This window comes from Nannospalax galili, unplaced genomic scaffold (genome assembly GCF_000622305.1).
Source record: "Nannospalax galili isolate Female #2095 unplaced genomic scaffold, S.galili_v1.0 scaffold644, whole genome shotgun sequence".
Lineage (NCBI taxonomy): Eukaryota > Metazoa > Chordata > Mammalia > Rodentia > Spalacidae > Nannospalax > Nannospalax galili.
Window position 1 is genome coordinate 378393 of NW_008351473.1, and position 17112 is coordinate 395504.

At 41.4% G+C, this 17112-nt stretch overlaps 1 protein-coding gene across 1 annotated transcript in view; it reads right to left on the reverse strand.

Annotated features, from left to right (window-relative positions):
• Baz1b (bromodomain adjacent to zinc finger domain 1B) overlaps nucleotides 1-17112 on the reverse strand; it is a 67673-nt gene that overhangs the window by 36642 nt on the left and 13919 nt on the right. The window contains exons 4-6 of the mRNA XM_008848376.2: nucleotides 11164-11365; nucleotides 6197-6318; nucleotides 3385-3582 (exon numbers count right to left, since the gene is read on the reverse strand). Coding sequence (XP_008846598.1) covers nucleotides 3385-3582; nucleotides 6197-6318; nucleotides 11164-11365 — 522 coding nt within the window. The remainder of the gene's footprint in view (nucleotides 1-3384; nucleotides 3583-6196; nucleotides 6319-11163; nucleotides 11366-17112) is intronic.

Here is a 17112-nt window from a genome sequence, read left to right on the forward strand (position 1 = left end):
GACAGAATTCTTTTTTTAAAAATATTTTATTATGTTTATTTTATGTGTATGCATGTATTGCCTGCATGCAGGTAAGTGCACCTGTGTCATGCAATGCCCGCAGAAGACAGAAGAGGCTGTTGGATCCCCTTGAACTGGAGTTACAGACAGTTGTTAGCTGCCATGTGGGTGCTGGGATTCAAACCTGGGTCTTCTGCAAGAACCACCAGTGTTCATAACTGCTGAGCCTTCTCTCTAGCCCCCAAGTATCTGATTCTTATTCCAGTCTTTTTGTTCCTCATTACTCAAGGGATTGAACCCAGGGCCTCTCATGACAGACAAGTGCTCCACCAATGAATGACACCCTTAGTCTGTTCTGCTCTTCTTTCTCATTCACTCCAGACAACACTGTAGGAGTTTGAGGGCAATATTCACTGAGGTTAACTAAGTCTCTATATGCTTTCATCAGTAAATTTGTTAGGAAGGTTCTGGTTTTTGTTCTGGTTTTTTCTGCAGTGCTGGATACTGAACCCAGAGCCTCATTCATGGAGAGAAAGAGCGAATGAGAGAAGAGAAAGGGAGAAAGGGAAAAAAGAACCATACCCATGATTCCCTGTCTATAAAATAAGATTAATACATACACCACAGAATTTCAAGAAAATACTCTAGAGAGCAAATAGGATGACATAAGAGGAGAGAGAGAAAAAAAAAGTAGTTACTCTCAAAACAGAAATGCTGGTTTTCTGGTAATGTGTTCCACAAATATATACTCCAGATTATGTAAAGCTACCAAGCTATCGGAACATCTTTCCTTATGTACAAAATCAGTTTTTCTTTTTAATTTTTGGGATTTTTTGCGGTTTCCCTGTACCACAGTTAGCCTGGAACTCACTATATAGACCAGGCTCATAGAGATCTGCCTGCTTGTCTCCTAAGTGTTGGGATTAAAGGTGTATGCCACTATGTCTGTCTTACTTTTTAAAATTTTATTAGTACATTTATAGTGCATGCACATGCATATGTACATGTGCCACAATATCCATGTGGAGGTCAGAGGACAACTTACGAGTCAGTTCTCTCCTTCTACCCTGTGAGTCCTGGAAATTGAACACAGGTCTTCAGGCTTGGCAGTGGGTGCCTTACCCCAAGTCATCTTGTCAGCCTTCCTTTTTCTGTTTTCAGATAGGGTCTCACTCTGTAGCTAGCCTCTGGCTGGCCTAGAACTTGCTATGTAGACCAGGCTGGCCTCAAACTGAGACCTGCCTGCCTCTGTCACCCTAGTGTAGAGATGACAGGAATGAATCACTATTTCCAGCTCCAGTTTTCTTTTTTAAAAAATATTTTATTTAATGTATATGGGCATATTGCTTGAATGTAGGTAGTGCACCCATGTCATGCAGAGGCCATGGAGGTCAAAAGAGGGTGTCAGATCCCCTGGAACTGGAGTTACAGATGATTGGTAGCCACCATGTGGGTGCTGGGACTCAAACCTGGGTCCTCTGCAAGAGCAGTCAGTGCTCTTACCCACTGAGCCATCTCTCCAGCCCCTCCAATTTTCATTTTTAAGAATTAATATACTTCCAGATGTGATGGGACATACCTTTAATCTCAGTACTTTGGAGGTAGAGGCCAGTCTGGTCTACATGGTGAGTTCCAGGACAGCTGGGGCTACAGGGAGACCCTGTCTCAAAAAGACCAAAACAAAAAACAAAAACAAAGAGAATGAATTTACCCCTGGGCATGGTGGCATATGGGAAGCTGAAGAAGAGGTGTGACCTCAAGTTGTAGGCCACCTGGCAAAAGTCTGTCTTCAAGCAAATTTTTTAGCCCGGCATAAATAAATTTTTTAAAAAATATTTTATTTGGGAGCCAGGCATGGTGGCACACACCTTTAGTCCCAGCACTAGGGAGGCAGAGACAGGCGGGTCTCTGTGAGTTCAAGGCCAGCCTGGTCTACATAGTGAGTTCCAGGACAGCTGGGGCTACAGGGAGACCCTGTCTCACAAAAAGACCAATAAAGAAAGAAAAACCCATTATGCTACAATAGAAGCTAATGGAGCTCATTTTTGTTGTTGGCCTTTTCTGTCCTCAGCGGGTATTGCATGACATGGGTGCACTTATCTACATTTATTCATTATTTTATTTTCTGTGTATGCATGTATTGCCTGCATGTATGTGAGTGCACCTGTGTCGTGCAATGCCTCGGAGGTCAGAAGAGGGCTTCGGATTCCCCTGGAACTGGAGTTAGGGATGGTTCATAGCTGCCATGTGGGTGCTGGGAATAGAACCCAGGTCCTCTGTAAGAGCAGTCAGTGCTCTTAATTGCGGAGCCATCTCTCCAGCCCCTCAAAATAAATTAAAAAAAAAAAATTATTTTTGTAAGTGTATGAATGTACATATATGTAAATGCACCATGTGCATACAGTGCCCACGGAGACAGGAAGGCATTGGATCCCCTAGAACTGGAGTTATAGAAGGTTGTTAGCTGCCACAGGGGTGCTGGGAAATGAAATCAGATCCTTTGAAAGAACAGCCAGTACTCTTATACTCTTAACCACTGAACTATCTCTCTAGCGCCACTCCCTGCAGATTAAAAAATTTTTTTTTTTGTTTTATGTGTATGAGTGTTTTGCCTGTACATATGTAAGCACAACACATATATGTAATGCAGAGGCCAAAAGAGGGCCTTAGGTCCCCTGGAACGGGGAGTTTTGGAAGGGTGTTAGTGGCCATGTGGATTGTGGATGCAGGGAACAGAACCTGATTAAGAGCCAGTGCTCTTAACTGCTGAGTCATCTCTCTAGTTCCCACTCCCCAATTTTTCTTTTAAAGAAAATTACAAGGAAAAAAACTGGGGCTAATGGGATGGTTCAGTGGGCTAAGGTACCTGCCACCAAGCCTGAGAGCCTGAGTTCAATCCCTAGGACACATGATGAAAGAAGACAACCAACTCCAACAGGTGCTCTTTGATTTTCACATGGGTACTGTGATACACGCACACCAACACACATACAAATAGATAAGTACATGAAAATAAAAACAATTTTTAATTAGTTTACAAAATTCTTTTTGCATCTATAAAACAACCTTGTCACATAAGGATTTAGGGCAAAACAAAGTACATGTATATGGCTTTTTAAATTTATGCATGTCTAATTTTAAAAATAATAAATTAAACTAAGGGAACTTAATTGTGACTTTGCTGTTCTAATTGCACATTACAACCCCTATGAAACCAGATAAACCTGGAAAAATTTCGAATTAATTATCTGTTGTTGCTAAAAGTTCATAATCTGCCATAAATTTAATTCTATTGGGAGTCATTAGAGAAAATGAATTTATCTAACTGTCCAAACATTAATAGGAGTTTGAGAGAAATATTTAATACCCAGCACAAGACCTTACCTTATATGGATCAAGCAAAAAGTCACTGAACTTGCTAGGCAGGGAGTATTTCTTCACCAATTCATCTTCTACCACCCAAGGTGCATTTTCACCAGTCCCAGCACGTAAGGCATTATGCCGAATGAAGTATCGCACTATTTCCTTGTTTGGCGGGCGCTCTGTGCGAATCAAGCTGTCTGCTGGTACATTACTGATAATCTAAGTGAAGAAAATCAGAAAGCGTTCACCACTGGGATCAGGGGCAATCAACCAATGAGAACAAAAATGGAGGTCTTCTCAAACAAGCAAGCAAGCAAACAAAATTCCATCTAAATAGGCTATAAATTTGATAGAAGAAAAAGCAGAACCATTTTCAAAGACAGAATGTCAACTAGGGAATCTGTCAGTAAATCCTAAAAATGAGCACACAGTTCAAAACAGTAATTCTTCCAGTTATGACCATATCTTGGAAAAAGTCATCTTCCATTGCTTTTAATAGCAAAAATAGAAGAGGGATTATTGCCTAAAGAGCCATCCTTTAGGAATTCATGTTTGGAATTTAAAGTTATACACAGAATGTAGGATATACAGCCATGAAGACATAAAATTTCTCAATTAGAGCCAAGCATTGTGGTGCACACCTTTAATCCCAGCACTTGGGAGGCATAGGCAGGAGGATTTCTGTGAGTTCGAGGAACCCAGTCTACATAGTGAGTTCCATGCCATCCGGGGCTTCAGGGAGACCCTGTCTCAAATAGATATTAAAAAAAAAAAAAAAAAAAAGCCGGCAGGGTGGCACACGCCTGTACCCCAGCACTTGGAAGGCAGAGGCAGGCAGATCTCTGAGTTCTAGGCCAGCCTGGTCTACATAGTGAGTTCCAGGACAGCTGGGGCTACAGGGAGATGCTGTCTCAAAAAGACCAAAACTACCCCACCCTCAATTAGAACAAATTCATTAGATCCACCTCAGGCGCTGTGCTTGGTGAGGCACTCTCTGTAATCTCAGTACTTGGGAAGCTGAAGCAGGATAGGGAGTTCATGGCCAGCCTGGGCCATAACAGCCAGATCTGGTCTCAAAAACACAAAGGGGGAGGGTGGGTAGGAAAACAGCCACTTGTACTTCATCACAGACTTTATGGGTAGGAGGCAGAGCTAAGCCATCTCCATGTTCATGGATTCCCCTAGTGACTACTTTATACTTTACATAGGACAATCTCACACTGTGGTTGAATAAAGTTGAATGACACTAAGTTTATTGTAAGTAAATGAAAAAGACAAGTTACCAAAATCTACATTCACCAATTATCATCATCATGTGTGTGAGAAGAGATCTTGTATTTTTTTCTTATCTGCATTTTCTATATTCCTTTAACTAGTGTGTATGATCTGTGAACAATTTGTACTTATCATTAAGAAAGTGAGTGAAGAAAGGGATGAGACTCCCCACCGTTTTAACTAGCTACTCATTAAATGAGGTAAGAAACAATAAACTGAACTAAATAAACATCTAATTGAAAGAGAGAGCGAGAGAGAGCCCACCTATCAAATAATGTGAGTTCAGGTCACTAACTATAAAATATTAAGTGGCCAAAACCCGTTGGGGGACAACAGTACAACACATGAATGATCATGGTGGCATACTCCTATAATCCTAGTGCTCAGAAGACAGAGGCAAAAGGATTATTATGAGCTTGAGACAGGCATGGTTACATGAGACCCTGTATGGAGAAAAAAAAAAGAGAAAAGGAAAAGAAATAGCTTATAATTCCTCCTAGGTCCATTGACTATCATAGAGGACCTTTCACAGGATTAAACCTCCCAAATGAGCTATTCTTGTTAGAAAGATTATCTATGAAGACAAACGCGTAACTGTCTTCCACATCCTACTCCTCTGTCGAATTACATAGACAAGAGTCTATTCGTGTATGTGTAGGAACTTCTGAAACATAATCAATGAAACATTTTGACACAACATAATTGTTTTTTTTTTTTTGCCAGGTGTGGTGGTACATGCCTTTACTCCCAGTACTTGAGAGGCAGAAGCAGGTGGATCTTTGTGAGTTCCAGGTCCAGGTCAGTTTGGGCTACAAGGAGACCCTGTCTCAAAAAAGAAAAAAAAAAAAAATCAAAAAAAGAATTTTTTTTCCCTGACATATAGGGCCTTCATGAAGACCTGAATGCCCTCAAACACTATGTGCCTAAGGGTGACCTTGAACTCCTGATCCTCCTGCTTGCAGCAGCGCCCCCCGCCCTCATTACTAGGATTAGATCTAGGAAATAAATTCTTGCCATTGGATTTTAAGATACAGCTTGAATCTTAACATATTAAAAAAATATATAAAAACTAGAGCTAGGGGCATATCTCAGTAACAGAGCACTTGTCTACTGAATAGAATATAAAATACAAATATTTTACATCTCAGAATCAAAGGGCTAGGGAAATTAGCTCAGTGTAGAATATTTGTTAGCATATACAAAGGCCTTGAGTCCAACACCCAATACTGAAAAAAAATACTAAACTAGCACTAAGCCTTGCTAAGGATATTTACTTGTACTTTTACGAGAATCCTTATGAAGCACTGAGCAGTCAACTCACTTGCCAATAGATTCTGGTTTTCAAACAGACACTCAAATGCAAAGTTATTCACATATCCTAGTAATTTCTATAAAAGCAAGGCATGCTGCCTTCTAGGGAAAAATAAATCATCATTAGAAAACCACTTAGAATGTATCTGACAAGGATATCTGTGTTCATTTTTCCTTAGCCCGTTTTCTCCAGGAAAACCACCCTCCCAACACCTTGAAATCTACCACATGTAAGAGATTAACCAACCTTGTCTTCATTTTGTAGCTTCACATCATATTTGTGAGGCAGAAATTTTGGAGGAGCCCATTTCCTTTCTCCTTTTTTTAATGAAGTAGGAAGTTTTCGTGGAGACCTACGTGCTCTGTCATCTAGTCAACAGAAAATTAGCATAAAAAATTTTAATTATTTTAATTCTGTTCATTCACTCACAAACAATAACCTTACTCAATTCCTCACCAAACCAAGCACTGGGTAACGTAACCGAAAGATGACTTATGGTATCAGTAACTTCAAAACTTCAAGGATCTAATCTATGCGAAGACTCAGTAAGTAAATAATGACAGTACCATGAGGTAAACACCATTAACATAAAAAAAGAAAAGTAGAGAAAAGGCATACTCAGGTCCCAAGCATGAAAGACCTAAAGAAGTTTGACTTCAAAGGATGCAAGGAATGAGGTATAGGTGACTATAATGTACAGCATTTGTCAAAAATTAAGACTGAGGGGGTAGAGAGATAGCTTAGAGGTTAAGAGCACTGGCTGCTCTTGCAGAGGACTCGGGTTTGGTTCCTAGCACCCACACGGTGGCTAACAACCATCCATAACTCCAGTCAACCCCCTCTTCTGACATTCTTGGGCATTGCTGACACAAGTATACTTACAAACATGCAGTCAAAATACTCCTACACATAAAATTAAAAAAATTTTTTTTTTAAGACGGAAAGGTAAGCTGTAGCCTAATTATGAATAATTTCAAAGAGCCTAGAATTTGTGTTGTATGAGAGAAGCAAACAAGGATTTTTTTTTGGGGGGGGGGATACGCGGTCCCACTAATGTAGCCCTGGCCAGCCTTGAACCCAGAGATCCACCTGTCGCTGCTTCTTGAGTGCTAAGATTAATGGCATGCTTAACCACGCCTGGCCAAAGGATATTTTTGTCCTAATGGTATGTGCATTTTGGAACAAACACTAGTGTGAAAACAATTAGGGCAAGGGAAGTATTTTCAGCAGCTGGAAGATGAGTAAAATGAGGCATGACTGAAAGTAAACAAATCAGAAAACTCTATACTTGATGTGGAGCTAGAATGGAGGATAAAAAGCACAGAAGAAATTAAGAGACAGCCTCGATGAGAAACTCATATGGAAATGTTCAAAATTCCCAAGATGTCTGCCTTAGAGACAAAGTCAAGACAGTGTCATTAATCCAGCAAGAGAATGTGAGATAGGGGGCTGGGAGACAAGAGGGAGATGGCTGCCTCAGCTCTAAATGTGCTGAATCACAGGTACCCATGGGATGACCTCATGATCATCAGGCCTAGAGTAGATGTATTTGTTTGGGGATAGGCTCTTGCTTTGTTGCCCAGGCTAGATTTCAGCTCAAGTGACCCTCCTGCCTCAGCTTCACAAGCAGCTCCTGAATACTGGAGACTTGCGCCATTGGCCTGGTTTACAAATCTGACCTAGGTTTAGTTGGGACTCATCAGCCTATCAGTGCATAAATATTCAGTTTAAACTCTAGGGATAACTGGGACATTTAAAAAGAGAAAAATATGAATGAAAGATAAAGACACAGTACCCTATGGGGGGGGGGAATCCAAGAAATGGCAGAAAAGAGAAAAAAAGGAGATAAACAATTATTAGGAAAATAAGCGATGGTTTAAAACATGGTGAAAGGTAACAGTGAGTAGCAGTGTTAAATCTAACAAAAACGTAAAACAATTCTAAAAAAACATTATAAAATCTCTGTACCTGGTAATTAAGAAGCCATCTACAACCTGGTTAGGAGCTATTTCAGTCACTGAAAAGCAGAAATTAATCCAGGCATGGTGAAATACACCTGTAATCCCAGAACTCAAGAGAGAGGCCAATCTGAGTTACAGAGTAACAAGCAGTCCCAGCTATAGCGAGAACCTGTCTCTTTCCTCTACCCCACCCCCAACAAATAAAGCACACCAAGTATGATGACATGAGCCTGTAACCCAGCATTCTCTAGGTAGAGGCAGGAAGGTCCTGAGTTCAATGTCATCCTCAGTCACACAGCTAGCTTGAAGCTAGGCTGGGCTATATGAGACAGTGTCCAAAAATCAGCAAGGAAAAAAAAAAAGTCTATAAAGCAAGGCAGAAGTCAGACCTTACAGTGAAAAGGCATCAATTGGTCAGTAAGTAGAGAAGATAACCTTAAGAATCCTTGTTTGAATAAACAGGACAGAACCCAAGAGAATCACTGAGTACCATGGTACATGCCTACAATCCTAGCAGTGTGAGATAGAAGTTTGAGAATCAGAAGTTCAAGAGTAGTTTTGGCCAAAAGAAATCCTGTATTTAAAAAAAAAAAGGCGGGGGGGTGTTTGGGGATGGCGAATGCCTTTAATCCTAGCACTTGCGGAGACAGAGGCAGGCAGATCTCTTTTGAGATTGAGGCCAGTCTGTTCTACATATTGAGTTCCAGGTCAGCCAGGGATGTAGGGAGACACTGTCTCAAAAGACAAATGAACAGGGGCTAGAGAGATGGCTCAGTGGTTAAGAGCACTGGCAGCTCTTTCAGAGGTCCTGGGTTTGGTTCTCAGCACTCCCATGGCAGGAAACACCTGTAACTCCAGTTACAGGGGATCCAATGCCCTCTTCTGACCTCTACCAGGCATTTCACAACACAGGTACACTTACATGCAGTACATTCATACACATTTAAAAAAAAAAAAAATTACTGGGTGTGGCAGCACACGCCTGTAGTCCCAGCACTTGGGAGGCAGAGGCAGGCGGATCTCTCTGTGAGTTCAAGGCCAGCCTGGTCTACACAGTGAGTTCCAGGACAGCTGGGGCTACTGGGAGACCCTGCTTCACTCTAAGGTGGTGCCTATCCTTGAAGGTAAGATGAATAGCCCAGAGGTTACAGAAAAAAATGTAGCTATAATTAGTGAAGTGCAAAATAAGACTAAGAACACAAACAGATAAAAGTGACAGCAATCAACACATATCTTTCAATAATAACCTTAAACATTAATGGCTTCAACTCCCCAATCAAAAGACAGAGGTTAGTTGAAAACTCCACAAGCTGGGCAAGGTAGCATATGCCTTTAATCCCAGCACTTAGGAGGCAGAGGCAGGCAATCTCTGTGACATGGAGACCAGTCTGGTCTACATAGTGAGTTCCAGACCAGCTGAGGTTACAGGGAGACCCTGTCTCAAAAAGACCAAAAACAAAACAAAAAGAAAAACGCTCACAAAGCTGAGCGTTCTTGCCCAATACCTTTTTTCCCAACTAGTTCAGATTCAGAAATACTATGGTAATTAGAATTTCTCTGTCACTTTCCTACAGAAATTCTAACCATGTATGTAAACATTTAAAGCTTATCTTAATTCAATACCCTGCCCACCACCCTTTCCACATGCTGGCAATACCATTAGCTCCAAAGAACTAACCCTTAAGCTAAGACAAAAACACACTAAAAAAGTCAAAGCTGAGACTCAGATTCGTGGGAGCCAGTGTTTTAGACACTAATTCAATAGTATAATAGATCATTGGTATGCCAATGATCTGATCCTCCAGGGAAAGTTAGAAGACATAACCTGAGCCAACTGCCCACAAAAATGTTTCTCACCCTTGGGGAATTAGAATGTCCACATTACAAAACTTCAGTTTCAAAAAAAGAGTGAAACTGGAAATGGAAGGTGTAAGCATTCCTAACACAGAGCAGGAAATGAAACAAAAGTATCAACATTGAGAGGGCTGGCTCCAGCTGCAGTCTCAGTTTCCTTCAGACAACTCTAAGAAGTCCTCCTAAAACAATCCGCACAGACCCAAAATCTGGTCACAACAGAATGAATGGCAAAAACTCAAGTAACACAACAGTCAACGAAGATTATTCTATCAACCAGCAATCACAGATCATATATCCCCAAGCACTATGTACTCATTTTGGCAGACAAAAGGATTTTAATCCAGTTAAATTTCTTACTTATTCAGATTATTTTTAAAAAGGAGGAGGAGGGGCTGGAGAGATGGTTCAATGGTTAACAGCACTAGCTGCTTTTGTAGAGGACCCAGGTTCAATTCCCAACATGCATATGGTGGCTAACAACCATCAATAACTCCAGTTCCAGGGAAATCATTTCCTTCTGATCTCTACGGACACTGCACGACATGGGTACAAATACGCACATGAAGGCAATACACTCATATGTATAAAAGAAATAAAATATTAAAAATAGGAGGAGGAGGAAGAGGAGGTAGCAGCTGAAAGTGTAGCTCAGTAGTAACACTCTTAGAGATCTTTTCCTAGTGGACAATGTTTAGCTCTTCAATTTTCAAAACATTACTGTTAGTCTCCAGGTCAGTAAAAATTATTTTTGGACAGCACATTATTTCAGAATTCTAGTGGCTCCCATCTAAGAGAGTTAAATTACAGAAAACAAAACTTCTTACTACCCTGGCTTGTACTGTGCCTGGCCTATGTAGATCATTGCCTTCCTCTTTACACACATACATACTTTCAACTTTGGGTGTAGTGCTAGACATATGTAATTCCAGAACTCAGAAACAAGAGGATCAGCCCAAATTTGAGGCCAGCTTGGGCTACAGCTACATATTCAGAGCCAGCCTTCCAAGAAAAAAAAAAAAACCAAACAAACAAACCCCACAATATTGGGCATGGTAGCACATGCCTTTAATCTCAGCACTCTTAGAGGCAAGTGATCTCTGTGAACTCAAGGCCAGACTGGTATACATGGAGTATTCCAGGGTAGCCAGGACTACATAGTGAGACCCTATCTCAAAAACCAGACAATAAAAAACAAAAACAAAAAAATGGAAGCAAGAGTAAAGGAAATCCCATTTTCTTCGCCATGTTGATTGGTCAGGGATGCCTTAATTATTTAGGGGGATTCAAGTCCTAATGACTTTATGGATATTTTAGTGGTTGCTAGAGAATGCCAGCTTTCTATGTAATGAGATGTGCAGGGGCTCAGCTCACTAAGAAGGCTAGCATCATACATACTGATACTCTCTCTCCTGCCTTCATCCTCTTTGACTACTGTCTCCTTCTTTTGGTGGTCCTGAGCCATTTGACTGGAATTCTCTTTATCACTTGATGGAGAATCACAGGCCCCATCAGACTTCTTCTCTGCAGCCTCTTCATCAACTTTCTCTAAAGGGTGAATCTTCACAATCTTCACCTTGAGCATTTTCTCCTTTCCAACCTACACAAGTAACAGGAGAGAGTCAAGAGATGCTTAACAAGAACTAGAAACCTAAGAATGGATATTCAAAATACACAATCCAGCCTACATTCCTCCTCACACAGCAAAAATCCTCAGAAACTATGAAGCATCCAGGTACAGTGAACTTTGCTTCTCAGAATTCTAGATTGAAATATAGTATTTTAAAAAATAAAATAAGCCTGGCACAGTGGCACTCGCCTACAATTCTGGCACTTGGAAGTGTGAGGCAGAAGAACTGCCATGAGTTCCAGGCCAGCCTGGGCTATAGAGACACTGTCTCAAAAAAGTTAACCAACCCAACCAAACAAAAGATTTTCCAGATATGACGTATATGACTATAACCCAGAACTCAGGGGGCTGAAACAAGAAGACCAGGAGCTCAACGTCATCCTCAGCCACACAATGAACTCAAAGTCAGTCTGGGCTTATAGGGCAAGACCTTCTTTTCTTTTCTTTTTTCTTTCTTTCTTTCTCTTTTCTTTCTTCCTTCCTTCCCTCCCTCCTTTCCTTCCTTTTTTCTTCCTTTCTTTCATATTTTGTTTATTGTTTTTATTTTATGTGCATGAGTGTATTGCCTGCATGCACATGAGTGCACCCATGTCGTGCAATGCAGCAGAGGTCAGAAGAGGGTTTTGGATTCCCCTGGAACTGGAGTTAAGGATGGTTCGTAGCCACCATGTGGGTGCTGGGGATCGAACCCAGGACCTCTGCAAGTGCAGTCAGTGCTCTTAACCACTAAGCCATCTCTCCAGTCCCCAAGACCGTGTTTCAATAACAAAAGAAATTTAAAAAATAAAACCATCATCATCTATTGCATAGTTCATGTGCCAAAGGGCACTCACTGTACCAGCCTGACGTATACCTAAGTCCACTCCAAGAACTTGTACTTTTCTGGGTTTGTTTTCTGAGATAAAGTCTCATTCTGTAGCCCTGGCTAGCCTGGAACTCTATGTAGACAGACCACACTGGTCTCAATTTGTGGTGATCCTCCTACCCTTTCCTCCAGAGTGCTGGAATTACTAGTGTGCATCCCATACCCATAAGAACTTTCATTTTTCAAAAATAAACTGTATAAACCAATAGCCAATTGTTGCAGAACCCATTAGTGATGACCCAGCAGTTAAGAGCACGTACTACTCTTCCAGAGCACCCAAGGAAGATGGTTCACAACCACCTGTAACTCTAGCTCTAGTGAATCTAACACCTCTGGTGTCCCTGGGCACCTGCACTCACATGCACATACCCTGCCCCATACACATACATACACAAAATTAAAAATTAAAAATCTTTTTTAAAAACACACAAAAACAAAACAAACCCACAACCTGGGCTAAGCAACTGACTATGGAATTAAGATAACACTGTGGCACCCCCATCTATCATACACCTTACTTTTTATCATACATAAAGCAGTATAAGCAGGTATGGTGGCATATACCTGTACTCCTAGCACTAGGTAGGAGGATCAAGGGTTCAAGGCCAGCTTTGATTAGAGTGAGTTTGAGGCCAGTCTGAACTACATTATACCATCTCAAAAAAACAAGGGGGGAGCATTATATGTACCCCACCACACACACACACACACACACAGATCAAAGTGTTCAACTTTAACAGGTCCTAAGAAACTCTCAGGTAACCTTCTCCCTCCCTTACAGAGGCTGACAACCACTGAGTTATTTAGTTTTACCTTCAATAAACAGATTCAAGACTATATTGTTCTGTTAACTTCCCTCTTTCAAATTTACAATTTTTTTTCTTCTCGAGTATTCCAGACCCTATTTATCCGTTCAACTGCTGACGGATACTTATTTTCTCTCTGGACTATTATGAATGATACCAAGATGTCTCTGACACCAGTGTCCTGGAGCAGTATTATGAGGATAAATGCTCTAGAATGAAAGCCCAGTCAAGGGGATGTGTATATTCAATTGTTTTAACAATTCCACAGTCTTCGCCAAAATAGCTGTGGTGTTTGTAGTGTTAGTGAGTCAGGGCTGGCCATAAAGCTCAGAGTGAAGTGCCTGCCTAGCATCCCCAGAACAGCAAAAAGGAAAAGAAAAAAGCATGAGCAAAGCAGTGAGTAAGCAGCTTCATATTCTGGCCAAAACAAAGCAATGATTCTATTTATTAATCTTGTGTATAAAATTATCTTGACTATGGTTTTGATTTGATTTTCTAAATTAAAAATGAGTTTAAGCATCTTTTCACAGTCTGAGGTATACATATTCCCTTAATAGTTCCTCCTTTGCCTCCACTATTTCTTGTTCTGTCTTTGTTTTACTCTCTTCCTTTGAAAAGTATTTTATTTTCAGGGCTGGTGATGGAGCCCAGGGCCTTGCTCATGCTAGGCAGTCCCCTGAGCCACAGCCACACCTGCAGCCTTTCTCTCACTGGCAGAGTCTAAGTACACATTCTACCACTGAGCCACATTCCCAGTCCTCTTCCATCTTGCAGATCTGCAGAATGCTTTCCTTCTGCTACTTTGAAGTCTAGCTTCTTCTCCACATGGACTATTTTGGGTTTCCATCCCCTCTAGATCTTGGTGAGGTCAGTCCACAGAAGGCACGGGAAGAAATCAGACACGGGGGAAGTGAGGTGGGCATTTCTGATGTATTCCTCTAAACGAATTCCAAGCACGTTGGCTAGACTCTACCACTAAAATACTTTTCAGCAACTATAGCTACTGTCTTGACTTCCTGGACTACTCCCTTGTTTCTGAGGGATAGAAAGGCAGGTTCCTTTCTGCTGACAGATGTGAGATGCTTCACTTCTTGTGCAGAGTTCCTTGTCCCTGATCAGATGTCAACAATCCCTTTATTAAATCAATTCAATTATACCATTTAAGTCTAACATCTGCTTCCTGTCAAGACAAGACTATCACCAAGCATGTGATAAGAACTCACTAGTAAGCCATGTATGGTAGCTCACACTTGTTATCATGGTATTAGGTGGTTGAGGACTGCTTAGAATTGAAGGACAGCCTGGGATGCAGAGAGAGACTGTCTCAAAAGACAAAACAAAACCCTTGGTACTCTCAGATATTACAAATAAATACCAAGTATTTATAAGAGATAAAGTAAACTAAGTATATTAACGAGAGAACAAAGTGCGAGCAGAGGCTGGTACCAGACAGATTAATGAGATGAATCCTGAGCTCCAGTTTGGTAGCACATTCTGCTGCTGGGTTGCTACCTAAGCCATTCCCCTTTCCTTGATTTTTACCAGTCTGCCTCTTTAAAAAAAAAAAAAAAAAGACACTTTCTCAGTATGTAAAGAAGGGTGGCTATTTAAGTCAACATCTAGCCAAAACCATGTAAAGATAAGGGGTGCTTTCTCAATTCTTTCTGGAAGCATTTCCTTCCCCTATTCAGAAAAGCATTCCCTGGGTACTGCTCCCATGGAGTCCTTTCCATTCTCTGATGGTCTTACTCATTTCCTTAATAAATCTATGTTTGGACTGGCGAGATAGCTCAGCAGAGAGGGTAAAGGTGCTTGCCACCAAGGCCAATGACCTAACTTTCATCCCCATATGGTGGAAGGGGAGAACAGACTCCCTAAAATTTCCTTTGACCGCCACACTTGTACTGTGTCACAAAAGTGGCCATATACATACACACATATGCAAATAAAGAAAGGTAATAAAAACTGCTTTAAATAAATCTATGTTTACTGCTACGAAGAGAGGGCATGGGCGTGGTGGTATACACCTTTAATCCTAGCACTTGGGAGGCAGAGGCAATCGGATCTCTGGAGTTGGAGGCCAGCCTGGTCTACATAGTGAGTTCTAGGACAGCTGGGGCTACAGGGAGACCCTGTCTGTAAAAGACCAGGAAAAAAAAAAAAAAAGAGAGAGGGAAGGTGGGAAGGAAGGAAGGAGAAGAAAAGAAAAAAGGAAAAGAAAAGCATCTCCTCTCCATCTAGAGGCTCATGCCTGTAATACCAGTATTAGGGAAGCTGAGGCAGGAGGATGTTCACAACTTAGAAAGCAGTCTGTGCTGCACTATGAATTCTCGGTCAGCCTAGACACAGAGCAATACCTTGACTCAAAACAACAAAAATCAAGGAAAAGGAAACGAAGAAAAAAAGCATTTCCTGACTCTGAATATAGCAACAATTTCAAAGGTTTGGGATGTGACAAAGCACTTTCTGAGCATGTGCAAAGCCCTGGATTCCATTTCCAGCAAAGACAAAAATCAAATAAATATACAAACAAAAAGACTTGAAAAATGGCTGGGTGTGGTGGCTCACGCCTTTAATCCCAACACTCAGGAGGCAGGGGCAGGTGGATCTCTGTAAATTCAAGGTCAGCCTGGTCTACATAGTGAGTTCCAAGCCAGCTGGGACTACAGGGAGACCCTGTCTCAAAAATTACAAAAAAAATTAAAAGAAATACTTACTTAAGCTATTTAGGCTAAACTTTGAGAAGTAATGGCTATATAGCTGGTTAGGTATTTCCTTAGCTGGTACTTATCTCTGATACAAATCAACACAAATAGGCATACAATAGTTGCCTCAAGATTTCTCTACAGAGTCATAAGTCATTATGCAAAGTGACTAGCCCAGTATCCCATACAGATTTTTTTGAGACAGGGTCTTACTATGTAGCCTTGTAGCCCAGGCTGGCCTTGAACTCACAAAGATCCACCTGCTTTTGCCTTTTGAGTGCTATATATCAGCATACAGATGTTTAAAAAATGTTAGTTTTTCTTTCTAAACTCTACTTCAAGCTTAAAAAAGATTATTTTTAAAGGGGGGGAGGCTGGGGAGGGGCATGCTGAAGAGATGGCTCAGAAGTTAGGAGCACTGGCTGCTCTTGCAGAGGACCTGGATTCAGTTCCCAGCACCCACATGGTAGTTAACAACCATCTTTAATTCCAGTTCCAGGGAATTCTGACATTCTCCTCTGGTATTCATGGAATTGCATACAGGGGTATACTTACATATACACGCAGACAAAACACTCATACACATTAAAAAAAAAAACTGCTGCAGAAAACAGAGGCTGGAGAGATGGCTCAGCGGTTAAGAGCACTGACTGCTCTTGCAGAGGACCTGGGTTTGATTCCCAGCACCCACATGGCAGTTACGAACCATCCTTAACTCCAGTTCCAGGGGAATCTGAAGCCCTCTTCTGTCCTCCAAGGCACTGCATGACATAGATGCACTCATACATACAGGCAATATACTTGGTACACATTAAAAAAAAAAAAAAAAAAGGCCAGGTGTGGTGGCACACGGCGCACACCTTTATCCCAGCACTTGGGAGGCAGAGGCAGGCGGATCTCTGTGAGTTCAAGGCCAGCCTGGTCTCCATAGTGAATCCAGGCCAGTTAGGGCTACAGGGAGACTCTGTCTCAAAAAGACCAAAAAAAAAAGTACTATTGTTCTTGCAGAGGCTCTAGATCAGTTCCCAGTATTCACATCAGGTGACTCATACCCACCTGTATCTCCAGCTCCAGGAGACCTAACAATTTTCTGGCCTCAGTGTGTACCTGCACTCACAAGTGTGTACACACACACAGACACAGAAACAGACACACAAATACACACACACAAATAAAAAATAAACCTTAGTGTTTTGAGAGTTGGCTCAGCGGTTAAGAACACTGACTGCTCTTGTAGAGGACCCGGGTTCGATTCCCAGCACTCACATGGTGGCTAGGAACCGTTCTTAACTCTAGTTCCAGGGGAATCCGAAGCCATCTTCTGACCTCCACAGCACTACA